General features: G+C 44.7%; 1 protein-coding gene across 2 annotated transcripts; it reads left to right on the plus strand.

Annotated features, from left to right (window-relative positions):
- LOC121580576 (ras-related protein Ral-A) lies at positions 1-18157 on the plus strand. 2 transcript variants are annotated; one of them, XM_041895527.2, is made up of 5 exons: positions 1-710; positions 10772-11017; positions 11714-11922; positions 12742-12916; positions 17950-18157. In XM_041895527.2, exons 2-5 carry the CDS (start codon positions 10904-10906, stop codon positions 18070-18072), a joined length of 621 nt encoding a protein of 206 aa, XP_041751461.1. In that variant the 5' UTR covers positions 1-710; positions 10772-10903; the 3' UTR covers positions 18073-18157. The 2 variants fall into 2 exon arrangements, with proteins under 2 accessions (XP_041751461.1, XP_041751462.1); XM_041895528.2 differs by having other exon boundaries at positions 1-318.
- Positions 18158-19245: the final 1088 nt, after the last annotated feature.

The following is a 19245-nucleotide window of genomic DNA, read 5'->3' on the forward strand; positions in this document are numbered from 1 at the left end:
ACATCGCCCCCTCGTCAGTCAAATAGTGGGAGAGGGAAGAAACTATTAGTATTTTTTCCCGGGGTTTTTCAACATTACAGCCTACAAAATAATATTATAAAACACTAGCTACATGCGGTGTATCCATGTATACTGGCATCGTCATATTTAGTGGAGAAACTTTGCTGGTGAATGATTTTAGTGATGATTACAAACCATGGCCACACCCCTGGCCTGTAGTCATCTTTCACCCCAAACACCTGTCTGCCGAGCCGAGGAGCAAAGGATTGTTTTAGAAGCAATTTGGAAGAAATGCCCGCATGAGCATAGTCCAAGAAGGTGAACGAAAAAAGCTATAGGCCTATGTGATTTTGATGTATTGGCTTTTATTTTATTTTTATTCGACGTACGTTAGTGGACAGCTTGGACAGCATCACCGGCCGGGCAGAACACGGCTAGCTAGCTGAACACTTTTTTTAGCGCTAGCTAGCTCGCTAAATATGATGGACTGACAGAGGGGTTTTGAATCAAAACTGACTTGAAGAGACTTGAGAGCCTGTAAGACATATACTGCGGTACAAAACGTAGCATATCCCACAATAGCTACTGGTGCGTAGTGTCGTCTTTTGGCGACCAACTAATCCAGTTAGTTACAGTAGCTAACTAACGTCGTTAGCCGAGACAACCGAGCAGCAAGTGTGTTTTACACCGTACACGACACCTTCATTCTGGTAAGCAGGTGCCTCGCTATAACTAGTGAGCTAGCTACGTAAAAGCAGTTTGTTTTCATGTTGATCAATTATGGCAAATCATAACACTAAGTACACATTACTAGCTAACTACAGTAATAGCTAGCTAACTAGCCATTTAGAAATGTGTAGCCAATGAATGGATGCTTTTATTAGCTGGCGATGTGGTCATCCCCATGGCTTAGCTAGTAAATAGTAAGCTGATGCACTTGTCAATAGCTAATGTTTTAATCTATTTGATGAAATGACCAAATTTAACATCACGAAGCTTCAGCTAATTGTGGGCAGTACAAATTGTGATGTATGGTTTCCAACCCATATAAATAATAATATGCCATTTAGCAGACGCTTTTATCCAAAGCGACTTACAGTCAAGCGTGCATACATTTTTGTGTATGGGTGGTCCCGGGGATCGAACCCACTACATTGGCGTTACAAGCGCCGTGCTCTACTAGCTGAGCTACAGAGGACCATATTGTTGAACGCATGCACCAACAAACCAGTTGACAGGCTAGATGATAGGATAAGTATTTAGATATTAATCTCCTAGACACGTCTGCCTCTTACACTTGGTAAACATACCAACCACACCCATTCCTATATATGCGCATAAGTTACATGATGCCAACTTGTTATACAAATGGCTGGTGATTTGACACTTGTTGTATGTGAAGCTCAGGACGAAGACGTTGTGCGCTCTTCCCATAATTTAATTGTGGTGGTTAGCTAAAATGTCTTGCAAGTGGTGGATCGAAGCTACTCAGTTATGTGGAATCAGATCCACCTTTTTTTTTTTATTCTCTTACCTTTTGCATTCATACCCATTCGACTGAAGAGGCAGGTTTCTAATGGATAAGGTCTTTGCACCTGGCTAGGTGCATGGAAAACAATGACTTGACATTTGTCTGGGGGAATGAGAACAGTGTGTCCTCTTAAATATTTTGCTGCGCTACCTGGAATTTTTATTTGGGAGCACCAGGTGGCCATAGGGGGAAAAAATCACCACGGTAATAAGTGTTGTAATTATTTATTCGCTGTCCCACTGCCTCGGTAGTATGCAAATATGTGGTGGCACAGACAGGAAAAGGGAAGAGCTTGTTCAGGAGATGAGCTTCAAAAGTAGCTAGGATTCGTATAGACCCAATGTAGGCTATAAATACTATGTATACTGCAAATTGACTGCAGGAATCCCAAACAGAATAATTTCAAACCTTGATTACATTGGGGCATACCGAAAATACATAAGTGTGGAAAAACCTATTTTCCGTCCGCGAGTGTCAGGTAAAAGTAGCCCTGTTGAACCCCTATATCAGTATGTTGATTTCTTTAATCTCTAAAATTGTGCCAGCATTGCCAGTTTTTTTCTTCAGGAGATCATCAATAACTATTGATGCGACACCGAAAGCAACTTGGTTACACTTGGCGTTCAGTCTCTCTACACTAATATCCCGTATGACGCAGGCCAACGAGCGCTCTCTCGCCATCTCAACACTAGACCGGAGGGTATCTTACCTCATTCTAACTCTCACCAAAAAGTCCTCACGTGAAATTACTTCCAATATGCTGGCAGTTTCCACCAACAGACTCTGGGGACAGCGATGGGGGCTGCATTCACGCCAAACTATGCTCATTTATTTATGGGACACTGGGAGGAGACCATTTATGATGTCCACAAAAAAAAAACATATTTCCAGAACGTCGCCCTTTGGCAAAGATGCATAGATGTCCTACTGGTATGGAACGGTACTGACGCTCTTCTCTCAGATGTAATTTATTATGAACTTATCTGACCCCAACCTCAAATTCACAGCAGATAGAAGTCTTGGATCTTACAATCCACAAAAATAAAGAAAACAAGTTGGAGTCTACCATCTTCTGCAAGCCGCAGAGTAGGAATACACTTTTACACAGTCAGTAACCACCCGGTACACCTTAAGCAGAACATACCGGTGGGTCAATTCCTAAGACTCCGAGGCAACTGTAGGACAGACAGAGGTAATGGGTAATGATTTGCTCACCAGTTTCCTGCAACCCGGGTATGATACAGTAAGTACGCCTTGATCACACCGACTGCGTCATTACGCCAAATGGTACGCAGCATCATCTAGATGTGTGCAACAAATGTTCAACATTCATCTTCTGCTACCATTTCTGTCAACCCGTCTACGCATACATTTTGATGCATAAATTCAATAAATCCAACGTCTGCACCACACAGAACGCACTGCAACTGCCTCTGCAACGCAAAGTAGCAAGGCAAACGCAGCGTTCCACTGGAAATGTACTTCTGGTGTACCAAAACGCAATGACGCGGTCATGACTTGGAACATCCTCAAGTGATCAAAAATCAACAAGCGTTCAAAATATTTCCCCATCGCATTTGTTTTCGCCGTGCGCGCAATCTAGCCGATTCCGTAACGCCTCGATCACACCGACAGCGTCATTGCATTTTGGTACACCAGAAGTACATTCATTTCCAATGGAACACTGCGTTTGCCTTGCAGCATTGCGTTGCAGAGGCAGTTGCAGTGCGTTCTGTGTGGTGCGTACATTGGATTTATTGAACGTATGCGTCAAACTATGTGTAGACGGCTTGACAGAAATGGCAGCAGAAGATGAATGTTGAACTTTTGTTGCACACATCCAGATGATGCTGCGTACCATTTGGCGTAATGACGCGGTCGGTGTGATCAAGGCGTACTTACTGTTTCATACCCGGGTTGCAGGAAACTGGTGAGCAAATCATTACCCATTACCTCTGTCTGTACTAGAGTTGCCTCGGAGTCTTAGGCATTGACCCACCGGTATGTTCTGCTTAAGAAATTCCACAAATTAACTTTTAAGAAGGTACACCTGTTAATTGAAATGCATTCCATGAAGCTGGTTGAGAGAATGCCGAGAGTGTGCAAAGCTGTCATCAAGGCAAAGGGCGGCTACTTTGAAGAATCTCAAATATAAAATATAATTTGATTGAACACTGTTTTTGGTTACTACATGATTCCATATGTGTTATTTCATAGTTTATGTCTTCACTATTATTCTACAATGTAGAAAATAGTAAAAATTAAGAAAAACCCTTGAATGAGTAGGTGTTCTAAAACTTTTGACTGGTAGTGTACCTTATGTAAATAAGTATTCAGACCCTTCGCTACGAGACTCGAAATTGAGCTCAGGTGCATCCTGTTTCCATTGATCATCCTTGATGTTTCTACAACTTGATTGGAGTCCACCTGTGGTAAATTCAATTGTTTGGACATGATTTGGAAAGGCACACACCTGTCTATATAAAGGTCCCACAGTTGACCGTGCATGTCAGAGCAAAAACCAAGGTCGAAGGAATTGTCCGTAGAGCTCAGAGACAGGATTGTGTTGAGGCACAGATCTGGGGAAGGGTACCAAAAAATGTCTGCAGCATTGAAGGTCCCCAAGAACACAGTGGCCGCCATCATTCTTAAATAGAAGAAGTTTGGAACCACCAAGACTCTTCCTAGAGCTGGCCGCCCGGCCAAACGGAGCAATCAGGGGAAAAGGGCCTTGGTCAGGGAGGTGACCAAGAACCCGATGGTCACTCTGACAAAGTTCCTCTGTGGACCTGGGAGAAACTTCCAGAAGGACAACAATCTCTGCAGCACTCCACCAAATCAGGCCTTTTATGGTAGAGTGGCCAGACGAAAGCCACTCCTCAGTAAAAGGTACATGACAGCCCACTTGGAGTTTGCCAAAATGGACCTAACGTACTCTCGGATCATGAGAAACAAGATTCTCTGGTCTGATTAAACCAAGATTGAACTCTTTGGCCTGAATGCCAAGCGTCATGTCTGGAGGAAACCTGGCACCATCCCTACGGTGAAGCATGTTGGTGGCAGCATCATGCTGTGGGGATGTTTTTCAGCGGCAGGGACTGGGAGACTAGTCTGGATCGAGGGAAAGATGAACGGAGCAAAGTACAGAGAGAGATCCTTGATGAAAATCTGCTCCATAGTGCTCGGGACTTCAGACTGGGGCGAAGGTTCACCTTCCAACAGGACAACGACCTTAAGCACACAGCCAAGATAATGCAGGAGTGGCTTCGGGACAAGTCTCTGAATGTCCTTGAGTGGCCCAGACAGAGTTAACTGCTGATTTGCCTCTTTAATACATCAAGTATTTTTCATTGTGCTCCTACATTTATTTGTGTGCTCCAACATTTTTCAACTTAGGAGCACACGTGCGCCTTGTAATTTTTGTAATAAAAAAAATATTTATATAATATGTCACCGACGAACCCAGAACAGTCCTACATAGTGTCACTGAGGCTACTAGATGTCAGTTTGAAATGACAGTGACTTGTTTCGGAGGTTGTCTTTGTGTAGAGGAAGACTTGGTTTCAGAATACAGAACATTTAGTTTGTGGACTCATAAGGCCTAGTAATCTTAAAGGTAGTGTCTAGCTTGTCTGTGTGATTAGGCGAGTGTGAATTTGAGCATGAGCCTACCGTGCTTGTGGTTGCTTATATTTACAGATTTCCTAAATAAAAATAACTTTGAGCTGATTGCCAGAAGCATACCACCTTGCATCCCACTGCTGGCTTGCCTCCTGAAGCTATGCAGGGTTGGTCCTGGTCGGTCCCTGGGTGGGAGACCAGATGCTGCTGGAAGTGGTGTTGGAGGGCCAGTAGGAGGCAGTCTTTCCTCTGGTCTAAGGAGATCCCAGTGCCCCAGGGCAGTGAGGGGGACATTGCCCTGTGTAGGGTGCAGTCTTTCAGATGGGACGTTAAACGGGTGTTCCGACTCTCTGTGGTCACTAAAGATCCCATGGCCCTCTTACCATCATGGCCACCTAATCATCCCCAGCTTCCAATTGGCTCATTCATCCCCCTCTCCACTGGAACTGTTCCCCAGGTCATTGCTGTAAATGAGAATGTGTTCTCAGTCAACTTACCAGGTAAAAAGGGTAATAAAATAAATAAATAATTTGCAAGTCAACATGAAAACAAATCGAGGATGGGCTAAAACTTCGAAACTTGGCTGTTGTTTTGGGTGTGTTTGTGTGGCTGTTGTTTTGGGTGTGTTGGGGGAAATAATTGGTCAGGGAGAGTCCTTTTCCCAACAAGGAAACTTAAATGGCACACTATTCCTTTTATAGTGCACTACTTTTGACCAGAGGGCTATGGGCTATGAGTGCACTATGTCGGGAATGGGGTGCCATTTGGGATGCAACCGATGGGTAGTGTTTCTAACAGGATGTTTAGTCACTTCACCTTTTTCTAAAACGGGACAAAGCTAGCTAGCTACTTCTGGCAGTCATTGAAATAACAAAAGGAGGTGCATCTGGAATGTCCATCACACCGTTCAGCTGGTAACAATACCCACAGAACTACCTGCATCAGTACAATATGTTCTTTACAGTGAAGCTTGGAGGCCACAGCTGCCATACACGTTTTAGTCATTTAGCATAGCAGACGCTGTTATCCAGAGCGACTTAGTCAAGGTGAATGCACTAAGATAGCTAGGCGAGACAACCACATCGGTCATAGTAAGCAAAATGTTCCTCAAAGCCATCGGCAAAGTCACAAATTTAACTAGTAAGAAAAGAAAGGTACAAGTGTTAGTTCAAGAAAGGCAAATATTATTTTTGATGGTAGATGGGCTCCTTTGGCCTACAATTTATTTAAAAACAACGCGCAACAACATCGTCAGTGTCTGAATAGGTACCCGTACTTGCATTCTAAATAGTACACTGATTGTGTACGCAAAAATATAACGTTTTATAGTATGCGAAATTAAAACGATCGAGTATGCTTTAAAATGCCAGGATGTCATTTTATTATTTCGGCTTTTCATCTAGTTACGAATTCGCTGCATGCTAGTGAGGAAGGTAAGTATTTTTCAGACCCACTTGTGTTTGACAACAGCTGATAAATCAGATAAAGGGGACGGGCAAAAATGAACGAATGAATTGCGCATTAGATAACGCATTCTCAGTATGCGTGAGCCTGGTATGTTTATTCATTACTGCAACTGCATACATTTTTTTACTAAACAGCGCATTCTAAATAGTATGTAGTATGTTTAGTAGACGGTGTGTCGTTTTTAGTAAGAGGGAAGGCAAGACGGATTCGGGCACGACCGTTCATGCTTAGGCCTACGCAAAGGCCGGGGAGTGGGGACACGTCACACAAACGTCGTTGGCATACAGGCTAATGACAGGCTGTCAGTTGAGTTGAGCTTGTTTGCCATCTGGGTTTGGCTGTGTTTGCAGTGTTGTTCAGACGGAGATCCACTCACTGCCGTCAGGGTAGGGCTGGGAGATATGGCCAAAATATCATATCTATATATATATATTTTTTTTTTTCATATCACAATTATTTTTTAAATTGTTGCCGGTATGACAGTATTTTATGTTTCTGAATAATAAAAGTTATAATTACGTGGCCCTTGAATAGCAGCACATTACATTCTAAGTGATTTCTCCATTCTGACGGGTTTTATACTCAAACTAGGACAAAACTGACAGTGAAGTAGTCCAATTTGTAGAACATTTAATTGCATTTAACATCGAATCAAAATATCGTTATAGACGGTATTGTAAAAATCCATACAGGGATTCACGCTATATCGCCCAGCCCTACGGAGATCCGTGCACTGCCCTCGGGGGTTCGTGATCCAAGGGATCCCTATTTCTCACCTCTCCGGGCTGAAGTTTTATGGGGCGGCAGGTAGCTTAGTGGTTAAGAGCGTTGTGCCAGTAACCGAAAGGTCGCTGGTTCTAATCCCCGAGCCAACTAGGTGAAAAATCTGTCGATGTGCCCTTGAGCAAGGCACTTAACCCTAATTGCTCCTGTAAGTCGCTCTGGATAAGAGCGTCTGCTAAATGAAAAAAAAAAAAAAAGTTTCAACTAGGTGCAGATCTAGGATCTGCTACCCCAGTTATCTTAACCCTTAGTGGGGGAAATGCTAAACTTACTCAGGATCAGTGTGTATGGACAACTTTAAATGGCTGATGAATGAAGCTGATAAAGTGGGCTCTGATTTTTCCAGCAGATAGCTAGGCAAGTTAAGAATACTTCTTCCTCCTCCCAAACTGGTCCTTGGGACACCCCTGTTTACCCCCCCGCGTTTCCACATATTTGCTAGATTCCAACTCCTGATTCAACTATTGCTATTCTATGGTGGGAGCTACCTCCAGATCCTGTCCTCCATTCCATCGCTGCTGTATAGATCAATGTCTATACGAACATGGTAATCAGATGACATCACTGTCTATAGCTAATCAAATGAAGAGAAAACAGCCTAAAAAAAGGCAGACCGATGTGGCATGCATTGCCAATATTGCGGCACTCCCTCGCACATTTCGAGGGCCAGCTTTAAAAACTCAGGGAGGTGCTGGAATTCCATCGATGACGCTGTGATGTTAGAGCGAGTGATGACACCCTAGTTCAACTCGGTCCAGTTCAAGAAATAGGCCTACCTCTAGTTTTACAGTTGGCCAAATGGCCTTTTTTTTAAAAACATTTTGTTTTGTAACAATGTTCAGGGTCATTTCATTTAGGCAAAACTTTTCTTGCAACAGAAAAATGAGTTGTTTTGTAATTGGACATGTACAGATGGGCCAATACTTTCCAGTTTCGGAGCCTTTTCTGCCGTTTCGTACAGAACATGACCCAGTAGGGCCTTTTGGCCAATTGTTTAAAGCTGCAATATGTAACTGTTTGGGAGACCTGTCCAAATTCACAAAGAAATGTCAGTTATAGATCTGTCATTCGCATTGAAAAGCAGGTCTAAGAAGCGGTAGATCTGTTCTATGGGCGCTATTTCTATGCTTCCCGTTCTTAAGTTTCGGTTTCATGTCTTTCGGTTTTGTACAGTTGAAAATACAATATGTTTGGTTATGGAAACAATGATTCTCTACACTGTACTTGCTTGTTTTGTCACATCAACTGAAATTAGGTATACTATTAGAATTTTAGCAACCAGGGAATGGCGGAACGATTTCTGCCTAGTGCAGATTTGAACACAGCTAGGCCTCGGTTGAGGTGACTGAGCAACCGATATCAGTATGCTTAAGTCTTTTTTTGGTAGATTCTTTATTGTATTGACTAGGATTATTCAAGGCATGTGTTGATCAAATTGGCCATTAGCCCACCACCAGAAACAGCCTAGGCCTAGATGATGTGATGGCCCATGGAATGTCATACTTTTCTTGTACTGTAGATTCTAACATAGGCCTTTGTCCTAAATGTGAGAGATGAGCGACGCCTCTGAACACTGATCCGTCACCCACATGAGTGATGTCATCGCATCTGTTCTGCCAGTCCCCTCTCTGTCTGTGAGGACCTAGGCTGAACCACCCTTTCATGGTATGCTGCCCTCAACAGTGCCCTCACACTACAGGCTACTATAATAATAATAATAATATAATAATAATAATAATAATAATAATAATAATACTATATACCATTCTAGGCTATACTATATTAGCCTAAAATCGCTTGTGCTGCATTATTAGAAGGCGCCGCATGAAACACACCGAGAATCTCATCGCCGATGGGTGCTTATCGCAGCGGGAAGGCCGTTCCTTCTCTTGCTAGAACAGAAGCGGTACCTGCTGCGTGTTGACCCCGGTGGCGACGAACCTACCGGTTGTGCGTCATTGGCCAACAACTTGATTTTGCGCCAATCAGAGAGCATGAACCCCCACATGTGGGAGCCAACAGGGTTGACAAGAAAAAAAAGGGGTTCTTTTCTCCATACATCCACGGTTAAATGTCATGAGACAGTCACACTTCATATGCAGGCTATGGGATGGTAGCTAGCTATCCACACAACAGTAAATACTTCCTCCGAGCTAGCTAAGCTAACCACTGTAGCTAGTAGTGATGTTATAAAATAAAAATACTCCAGTCTGACCCTAAACTGACTAAAACCCAGGTAGGTTGTGTAGAAATAATGAACCTATATATTTTTAAAAATAATTTTACCTTGGAAACTATTTTTCTTATCACTGTATTTTCAATAGATATTAGCAGCACTATTTGTCAGATTTTGGATTTTGTGGTCTCAAACCAGTGAGCTTAACATTCTTCATCAAAATTATGGGCAAAATGGAATTATTGGCAATGGAAAAAAGGTGTGACTGTTGTTCCCTTGTCATATAATTGGAACATTTACTATCAATATAGCGTTACAAATATTTTTCCAGATCGCGACAGACAACCTGGTTCAATTTGGGTCCGAGGCAAAAACCAATGGCCTGTATATGTTCAAAAAAGGACAGTAAACACTGAAATAGCTAAAGGATTTTCTTGTTGAAATCCCCCCCCTTAAAACTACACTTCGGACTGATGTGAAATTTCGATGAGGAATGGCCCTCTCCCTCCCTCCCTCCCTCCCTCCCTCCCTCCCTCCCTCCCTCTCTCCCTCTCTCCCTCTGGCTTTAGAAAAGACTGATTGTGTTCTGATGTAGCACTAAAACAGTGTTTGCATAAACAAACCAACTGCATAAAACAATGCCATCCCTTTTAGCCTATCACCAATGGCTAGGAGAACTGGTTTGGCCTCGGATGCATCGACTGGTGTCTGAGAATGAGGACCTTGCAGCTGATTTCTATGAATATCTGCTTGCTTTTGTAAATGGCTAAATAACCACTAGCTTCTTTTTACATCTTTTTATGGACAGGTCCTCAACTGAAATATGACTTATCGTCCTTTTTAGTTTGTTACAAGTAGGCCTAGACGTCACAAGACAATGACTTTATTTTTCTTACCCTGAACTGAGCCGCCACCCAGCTGGTCATGTGACTTTAATGTTACGTCATTGTAGAGGAGCATCATAAAATGCAAGGTGGACATGAATGAAACGCTGGGGGAATTGAATTTACTGTATTTCAAAGTGCAGGTAATCTAAATTATCCATGGCAACATTGGCCTACTGTTGCCTTGTCTGGGGATTTTTTTATTTGCGAGATGGAACGTTTTTCAAAGCATTAGATTTTATCACTAGACTGCTACTATGAACAGTGACTTTTTAAAAACAATTCTTTGTTTTGTTTTTGTATTCACAGGGACTGTCGGATCACCCTTAATGCTGGGACTTTACCTCCCTCTCCTGATTCTCTGACTTTCAAACGTCACGTCTCCCCCTTTCTCTCTCGCCCCCCCCCCTTTCTTTCCCTTCTTCCTGTGAGTGAGCGGTCATGACGGCCAACAAGCCCAAGGGGCAGAACTCTCTGGCCCTCCACAAGGTGATCATGGTGGGGAGCGGAGGAGTGGGCAAGTCAGCCCTCACCCTACAGTTCATGTACGACGAGGTGAGACGTTAACGCGTGTCAAACCCCATCATCGTTCCTGCTCTCCACTCATCGGTGGCCTGTTCGAATACTCTTCAAAATGTTTTCTTCCTTCCTTGAAGTAATCACTGTTCTGACACGACATAACCAGTGAAAGCAGCAGGTTAAGAGCGTTGTGCCAGTAACCAAAAGGTCGCTGGTTCTAATCCCCGAGCCGACTAGGTGAAAAATCTGTCGATGTGCCCTTGAGCAAGGCACTTAACCCTAATTGCTCCTGTAAGTCGCTCTGGATAAGAGCGTCTGCTAAATTATTAAAAATGTAAAAAATGAAATCAATGCAGTGGAAAAGCTTGCATACACCGAGCCAGTCAGATCAGTGATTACTTCAAGGAAGGAAGGAAGCTTTTTAAGAATATTCTAACAGGACCAACATGTCCTGAAAATGGACACTCCTGGTCACTGATATCAATGCAGTGGAAACTTGGTAGCACGTCAATAACCTATAACTAACTGTTGATCTGTCTGGGCAGAGTGCCACTCCCCACTAAGGCCCCAATTGTCCACTCTCAAAAGGACTTCTCTCTTCCTCAATTCTGTCAGGTGATGGTCTGCTTAGGCCAAAATGACACTGTGGTTTAATCTTCAAACATTTTATTATATAATGTAACCTCGTCTTATAAAGAAACTTCTTCCTCCTACTTCTCTCCCTCCCATCAGTTTGTGGAGGACTACGAGCCCACCAAGGCAGACAGCTACAGGAAGAAGGTGGTGCTGGACGGAGAGGAGGTGCAGATCGACATCCTGGACACAGCGGGCCAGGAGGACTACGCCGCCATCCGAGACAACTACTTCCGCAGCGGTGAGGGCTTCCTCTGCGTCTTCTCCATCACCGAGGCCGAGTCGTTCGCCGCCACCGCTGACTTCAGGTAATAAGAGCGGGCTTTGAAGTGAAAAGGAGAGACCAGGTTTGGGGTCAGTTCAGGAATTCATTCCATCCTCTCTCCAGAGATCTATAGGAAGACATGACCTCCCTCTCTCCTCTCCAGAGATCTAGAGGATGACATGACCTCCCTCTCTCCTCTCCAGAGATCTATAGGATGACATGACCTCCCTCTCTCCTCTCCAGAGATCTATAGGAAGACATGACCTCCCTCTCTCCTCTCCAGAGATCTATAGGATGACATGACCTCCCTCTCTCCTCTCCAGAGATCTATAGGAAGACATGACCTCCTCTCCAGAGATCTATAGGATGACATGACCTCCCTCTCTCCTCTCCAGAGATCTATAGGATGACATGACCTCCCTCTCTCCTCTCCAGAGATCTATAGGATGACATGACCTCCCTCTCTCCTCTCCAGAGATCTATAGGAAGACATGACCTCCCTCTCTCCTCTCCAGAGATCTATAGGATGACATGACCTCCCTCTCTCCTCTCCAGAGATCTATAGGATGACATGACCTCCCTCTCTCCTCTCCAGAGATCTATAGGATGACATGACCTCCCTCTCTCCTCTCCAGAGATCTATAGGATGACATGACCTCCCTCTCTCCTCTCCAGAGAACTATAGGATGACATGACCTCACTCTCTCCAGAGATCTATAGGATGACATGACCTCCCTCTCTCCAGAGATCTATAGGATGACATGACCTCCCTCTCTCCTCTCCAGAGATCTATAGGATGACATGACCTCCCTCTCTCCAGAAATCTATAGGATGACATGACCTCCCTCTCTCCTCTCTCCAGAGAACAGATCCTGCGAGTGAAGGAGGATGAGAATGTTCCCTTCCTCCTGGTGGGTAATAAGTCAGACCTGGAGGAGCGGAGGCAGGTGAGCGGCGAGGAGGCCAAGGCCCGGGCCGAGCAGTGGGGCGTCAGCTACGTGGAGACCTCCGCCAAGACTCGGGCCAATGTTGACAAGGTGATGATATTTATTTATTTTTTACATACGGGGGGGTTCTCAGACACGGACTAAAGCCTAGTCCAGGACTAAAAAGCCCTTTCAGTTGAGGTTTTTTGTTCCAGGACTAGTCTGTTTTTATTCACACGGTGGTGCAGTCTTTCTTAAAAACAGGAAGGAATGCGATTGTAATAGTTGTTTTACATCGGCTCAATTCAATTGAATTTGCATTGCATTATTTAGTTATTGAATAATAAAAAAAACTGCGTGTTTTGGGTACTATAAAACCAGAAGCCTTCAGGTAGACTACCCTCACGTTTCCAGTTTTAAGAGAAAGTGTTCAAAATGTACTGGGTTGTCTTTGTTCAATGTCTTTTGCGAAACAACAGATCACAAAAAGAAAGTGTGTAGGAAGTAGTCTGTAAACAAAGACAATGTTGCTATGGTGATTATCTATTGAATTCTAGGCTTACTGACATATTATGCTATACAGAAGACGCGTGTTTGTGTGGGCGCCAGTGAGTGCACACGCTGCAGAAACCTTGTCGGCGCTAAGCTAAAGGACGTGGCTATCGCACACAGGGCTATCGCAGCCAATTCCGAGGCTACGGATGAGGACAGGAACAACTACAAGAAGTCCTGCTACGACCTCCGCAGAGTCATCAAACGGACAACATAGGAACAAGGATGGAATCGTATTATTATTTTTATTATGATTATTATTATTATTATTAGCTCTGCCGTATGTGGCAGGGGGCTACAGTCCGTTACGGATTACAAAGGAAGACCCAGCCGTGATCTGCCCAACGATGCCTCTCTACCAGACAAACTCAATGCAGTTTGTGCATGCTTCGTCAAAATGCACGGCGCTGTGTTTAAGGGCCCCCCACCAACCCAACTGACTGGGCGATCTCGCTCTCCGAGGCCAACATGAGGTCACCACTCAAAGCCGCGGGGCCGGACGGTATTCCAGGCCACGTTCTCAGAGCATGCGCAGAACAGCTGGCAGGGCATATTCACAAATGATTTAACCTCTCCTTGTCCCCAGTCTGTCTGTAATCCCCACGTCTCAAGCTGACCTCCATCATTCCTGTTCCCAAGAACTCTAAAGCTACCTGCCACAATGCCTACCGCCCTGTAGCACTCATCAGTAAATCATGAAGTGATTTTGAAAGGCTGGTCATGTCACACGTCAACTCATTCATCTCCACCGTAGACCCACTCCGATTTGCATACCGCCCCAACAGATCCGATGTCAATTGCACTCCACACTGCCATCGTCACCAAGCCGGGGACCCTTGGACTGAACACTTCATAGTGAACACAGAATAGTGCCCTCCAAGCGAACACCTCCCTCTGCAACTGGATACCTGGACTTCCTGACGGGCCGACCCCAGGTGGTGAGGAGGGTAGGCAACATCACCTCCGCCACGCTGACCCTCAACACGGGGGCCCCACAGGGGTGTGTGCTTAGTCCCCTCCTGTACTCCCTGTTCACCCACGACTGCGTGGCCATCTACGACTGCTGACAAGACGACGGTGGTAGGCCTGATCACCGGTGACGATGAGACCACCTACAGGGAAGAGGTCAGAGACCTGGCAGTGTGGTGCCTGGACAACAACCTCTCCATCAACGTGAGCAAGACCAAGGCAAGGAGCTGATCGTGGACGACAGGAAAGGGGGGGGGGACAAGCACACCCCCATCTACATCAACGGGGCTGCAGTTGAGAGGGTCGAGAGTTTAGTGATTTGGACACCAAGGAACTTAAGACTTAAAAATGGTCCACACACACAGTTGTGAAGAAGGTTCAGGAGGTTGAAAAGGAGGTTGAAAAGATTTGGCATGGGGCCCTCAAATCCTAAAAGTTCTACAGCTGCACCATTGAGAGCATATTGACTGGCTGCATCACCGCCTGGTATGGCAATAGCACCGCCCTCGATCACATAGCGCTGCAGGGGGTGGTGTGGACAGCCCAGTACATCACTGGGGCCTGGAAAATTGTTACACTCCAATCACCCAAGTCATAGACTGTTCTCTCGGTATCCGCACAGCAAGCGGTACTGGAGCAACAGGCTCATGAACCGCTTCTATCCCCAAGCTATAAGACTGCTAAATAGCTAACAAAATGGCTACACGGACTGTCTGCATTGACCCTTGTATTTTTTTTTTTACTGATTTTATGCACACTCCCAGTACTCTACTCACTCACACACTGACACTCCAACACACACACATTCATACTGACTCTACACACACACTCACTCACATACAGTGAGGGGAAAAAAGTATTTGATCCCCTGCTGATTTTGTACGTTTGCCCACTGACAAAGAAATGATCAGTCTATAATTTTAATGGAAGGTTTATTTGAACAGTGAGAGACAGAATAACAACAACAAAAATCCAGAAAAACGCATGTAAAAAATGTTATAAATTGATTTGCATTTTAATGAGGGAAATAAGTATTTGACCCCCTCTCAATCAAAGATTTCTGGCTCCCAGGTGTCTTTTATACAGGTAACGAGCTGAGATTAGGAGCACACTCTCTTAAAGGGAGTGCTCCTAATCTCAGTTTTTTACCTGTATAAAAGACACCTATCCACAGAAGCAATCAATCAATCAGATTCCAAACTCTCCACCATGGCCAAGACCAAAGAGCTCTCCAAGGATGTCAGGGACAAGATTGTAGACCTACACAAGGCTGGAATGGGCTACAAAACCATCGCCAAGCAGCTTGGTGAGAAGGTGACAACAGTTGGTGCGATTATTCGCAAATGGAAGAAACACAAAAGAACTGTCAATCTCCCTCGGCCTGGGGCTCCATACAAGATCTCACCTCGTGGAGTTGCGAAGATCATGAGAACGGTGAGGAATCAGCTCAGAACTACACGGGAGGATCTTGTCAATGATCTCAAGGCAGCTGGGACCATAGTCACCAAGAAAACAATTGGTAACACACTACGCCGTGAAGGACTGGAAATTCTGGAATCCTGCAGCGCCCGCAAGGTCCCCCTGCTCAAGAAAGCACATATACAGGCCCGTCTGAACTTTGCCAATGAAAATCTGAATGATTCAGAGGAGAACTGGGTGAAAGTGTTGTGGTCAGATGAGACCAAAATCGAGCTCTTTGGCATCAACTCAACATGCCGTGTTTGGAGGAGGAGGAATGCTGCCTATGACCCCAAGAACACCATCCCCACCGTCAAACATGGAGGTGGAAACATTATGCTTTGGGGGTGTTTTTCTGCTAAGGGGACAGGACAACTTCATCACATCAAAGGGAAGATGGACGGGGCCATGCACCGTCAAATCTTGGGTGAGAACCTCCTTCCCTCAGCCAGGGCATTGAAAATGGGTCGAAGATGGGTATTCCAACATGACAATGACCCAAAACACAAGGCCAAGGCAACAAAGGAGTGGCTCAAGAAGAAGCACATTAAGGTCCTGGAGTGGCCTAGCCCATAGAAAATCTGTGGAGGGAGCTGAAGGTTCGAGTTGCCAAACGTCAGCCTCGAAACCTTAATGACTTGGAGAAGATCTGCAAAGAGGAGTGGGACAAAATCCCTCCTGAGATGTGTGCAAACCTGGTGGCCAACTACAAGAAACGTCTGACCTCTGTGATTGCCAACAAGGGTTTTGCCACCAAGTGCTAAATCATGTTTTGCAGAGGGGTCAAATACTTATTTCCCTCATTAAAATGCAAATCAATTTATAACATTTTTTACATGTGTTTTTCTGGATTTTTGTTGTTGTTATTCTGTCTCTCACTGTTCAAATAAACCTACCATTAACATTATAGACTGATCATGTCTTTGTCAGTGGGCAAACGTACAAAATCAGCAGGGGATCAAATACTTTTTTTCCCCTCACTGTACAAGCTGCTGCTACTCTGTTTATCATATCCTGATGCCTAGTCACCTGACCCCTATACATATCTACCTCTATCACTCCAGTATCCCTGCACATTGTTAATATGGCATTGTAACTGACCCTGTATATAGTCACCTTACCCCTATACACATCTACCCCTCCAGTATCCCTGAACATTGTAACTGACCCTGTATATAGTTACTCTCTAGAGTTCTTATTTCTATTTCTCATGTGTTTTTTGTTTTTACTTTACCTTATAGTACTACTGATTGATTACTGCATTGTTGGGAAAGAGCTAGCAAGAAAGGCATTTCACTGTACTTGTGCACGTGACAACTTAAATTTGTATTGAATTGCAGCCTTACTGACAAACACAATATGAATATGTATGCACTCACTAAGTCGCTCTGGATAAGAGCGTCTGCTAAATGACAAAAAATGTAAAATAAAATAAAAATGTAAGATCCTCAATAGAACACTTACCTGTCCCTCTCCACCTAAATGTAAATGCAGTCTGGTGGCAGATAGTCAAGTGGCCGTTATCACCTGCATTTGTGGATTCATTGTTGATCATCGATTCATTGTGTTGAAGCAATCCCACGTCTCCATGACATCACTGCTCCAGGCAGCAAATAGTGGGGTGTGGTTGGACAACTCATGATTGTTCTTAGCAATGCATCCAACAACCGTGAGACAGACCTGATTTAGGTTATGATTTAATTTAAAAAGGGGATAGTTTACCTAAATTACAAAATGACACATTGGTTTCTTTACCCTGTAAGCCGTCTATGGACCAAGTATGAAAGCAATCCATGCTTTGGTTTAGTTTCCTAAAGTTAGCATTTGGAAACAGTGCCAGAAAAAAAAAAAAAAAATGGATTGCTGTCATACCTTGTCATTAGACTGCTTACAGGGTAGGAAACCAGTGTGTCATTTTTGGCCATAACAATTGTTTGTGATATGTGGTTGTTCGTGCCGGGTGAGGTCATACAATGGGGATAGAGGGGAGGCAAACTGCCAAAGAAATGCTAAACTTGTGTACAGAAACATAGTAGGAGTAGGTTTACAGTATCATAACTAGGCCTGTTCTGTATCTGCTCATGAAGCTATGCTCAGTGAAATTATTTGGCGACCCCCCCCCAGTGGAAAAATCAATGACCAATCAAATGCTCTCTTCCTTACAGGTCTTTTTTGACCTGATGCGTGAGATCAGAGCCAGAAAAATGGAGGACGGCAAGGAGAAGAACGGAAAGAAGAAGAGGAAGAGCCTGGCTAAGCGGATCAGAGAGCGATGCTGTGTTTTATAGTGGCTTCCCGGCCGAGTCCTCCTCCTCCTCCTCCACCCTGCCGAGTCCTCTTCCTCCTCCTCCACCCTGCCGAGTCCTCCTCCTCCACCCTGCCGAGTCCTCCTCCTCCACCCTGCCGAGTCCTCCTCCTCCTCCTCCACCCTGCCGAGTCCTCCTCCTCCACCCTGCCGAGTCCTCCTCCTCCTCCTCCTCCTCCACCCTGCCGAGTCCTCTGTGTCGTGTTCATTTGGTACCGAATGGAAGAAAATGGACTGAAACAGGGAGGGACTACCTGGACTTGGCCAATAACAAATTGCTTAAATTTTAGCTTTGTTGCAAGAAGTTACTAAATATTATCTGTTGCGTTCTGTAATGAACATTACCCAGGTTTCCATCTCAGAAGCCATGGCCAAGGGAGACTAATTCCTGTCATTTTAGTTTTTTTGAAGAGGCGAGTTCACTAAAAAGGGGAGTTTGTTGTCCAATTATAGTAAACACTAAAATGGAAAGACTACAACTGAAACCAACTAAGGAATTTGAGGCCACAAGACATTGACACTTTACATTTACTTTCAATTGTAATATTTTATCCTAAGAACAGCAATGACCCCCCCCCCCCCTTAATTATCGTTCTTGAGAGACAGTCAATTTAGGAAAACTTAGTGGCTGGCTCTTCTGACGTCCGTCCCTGTTATGCCACTGGTGTAGCAGTCACAAAAAATAGATGCTATCGGAACGCTCACGCGATTTGTTTTCAGTGCTGTATCAGCGTGATAATAAATCACTGTAGTTCAGCTGGTAGATCAGGGAACCTGTAACGCCGGGGTAGTCTGATTGATGTGGTCCTCTGTAGCTCAGCTGGTAGATCAGGGAACCTGTAACGCCGGGGTAGTCTGATTGATGTGGTCCTCTGTAGCTCAGCTGGTAGATCAGGGAACCTGTAACGCCGGGGTAGTCTGATTGATGTGGTCCTCTGTAGCTCAGCTGGTAGTGGAACCTCCGGGGTAGGGTGGTCTGGCTCAGCTGGTAGTGACTGAAGGGGTAGCTGATGAGTGCGGAGAAGGGAACCTGTAACGCCGGGGTAGTCTGATTGATGTGGTCCTCTGTAGCTCAGCTGGTAGAGCACGGCGCTTGTAGCGCCAAGGTAGTGGGTTCAATCCCCGGGACCACCCATACACACAAAAAAATGTATGC

Source organism: Coregonus clupeaformis, chromosome 14, assembly GCF_020615455.1.
Source record: "Coregonus clupeaformis isolate EN_2021a chromosome 14, ASM2061545v1, whole genome shotgun sequence".
In the NCBI taxonomy this organism is placed as follows: domain Eukaryota; kingdom Metazoa; phylum Chordata; class Actinopteri; order Salmoniformes; family Salmonidae; genus Coregonus; species Coregonus clupeaformis.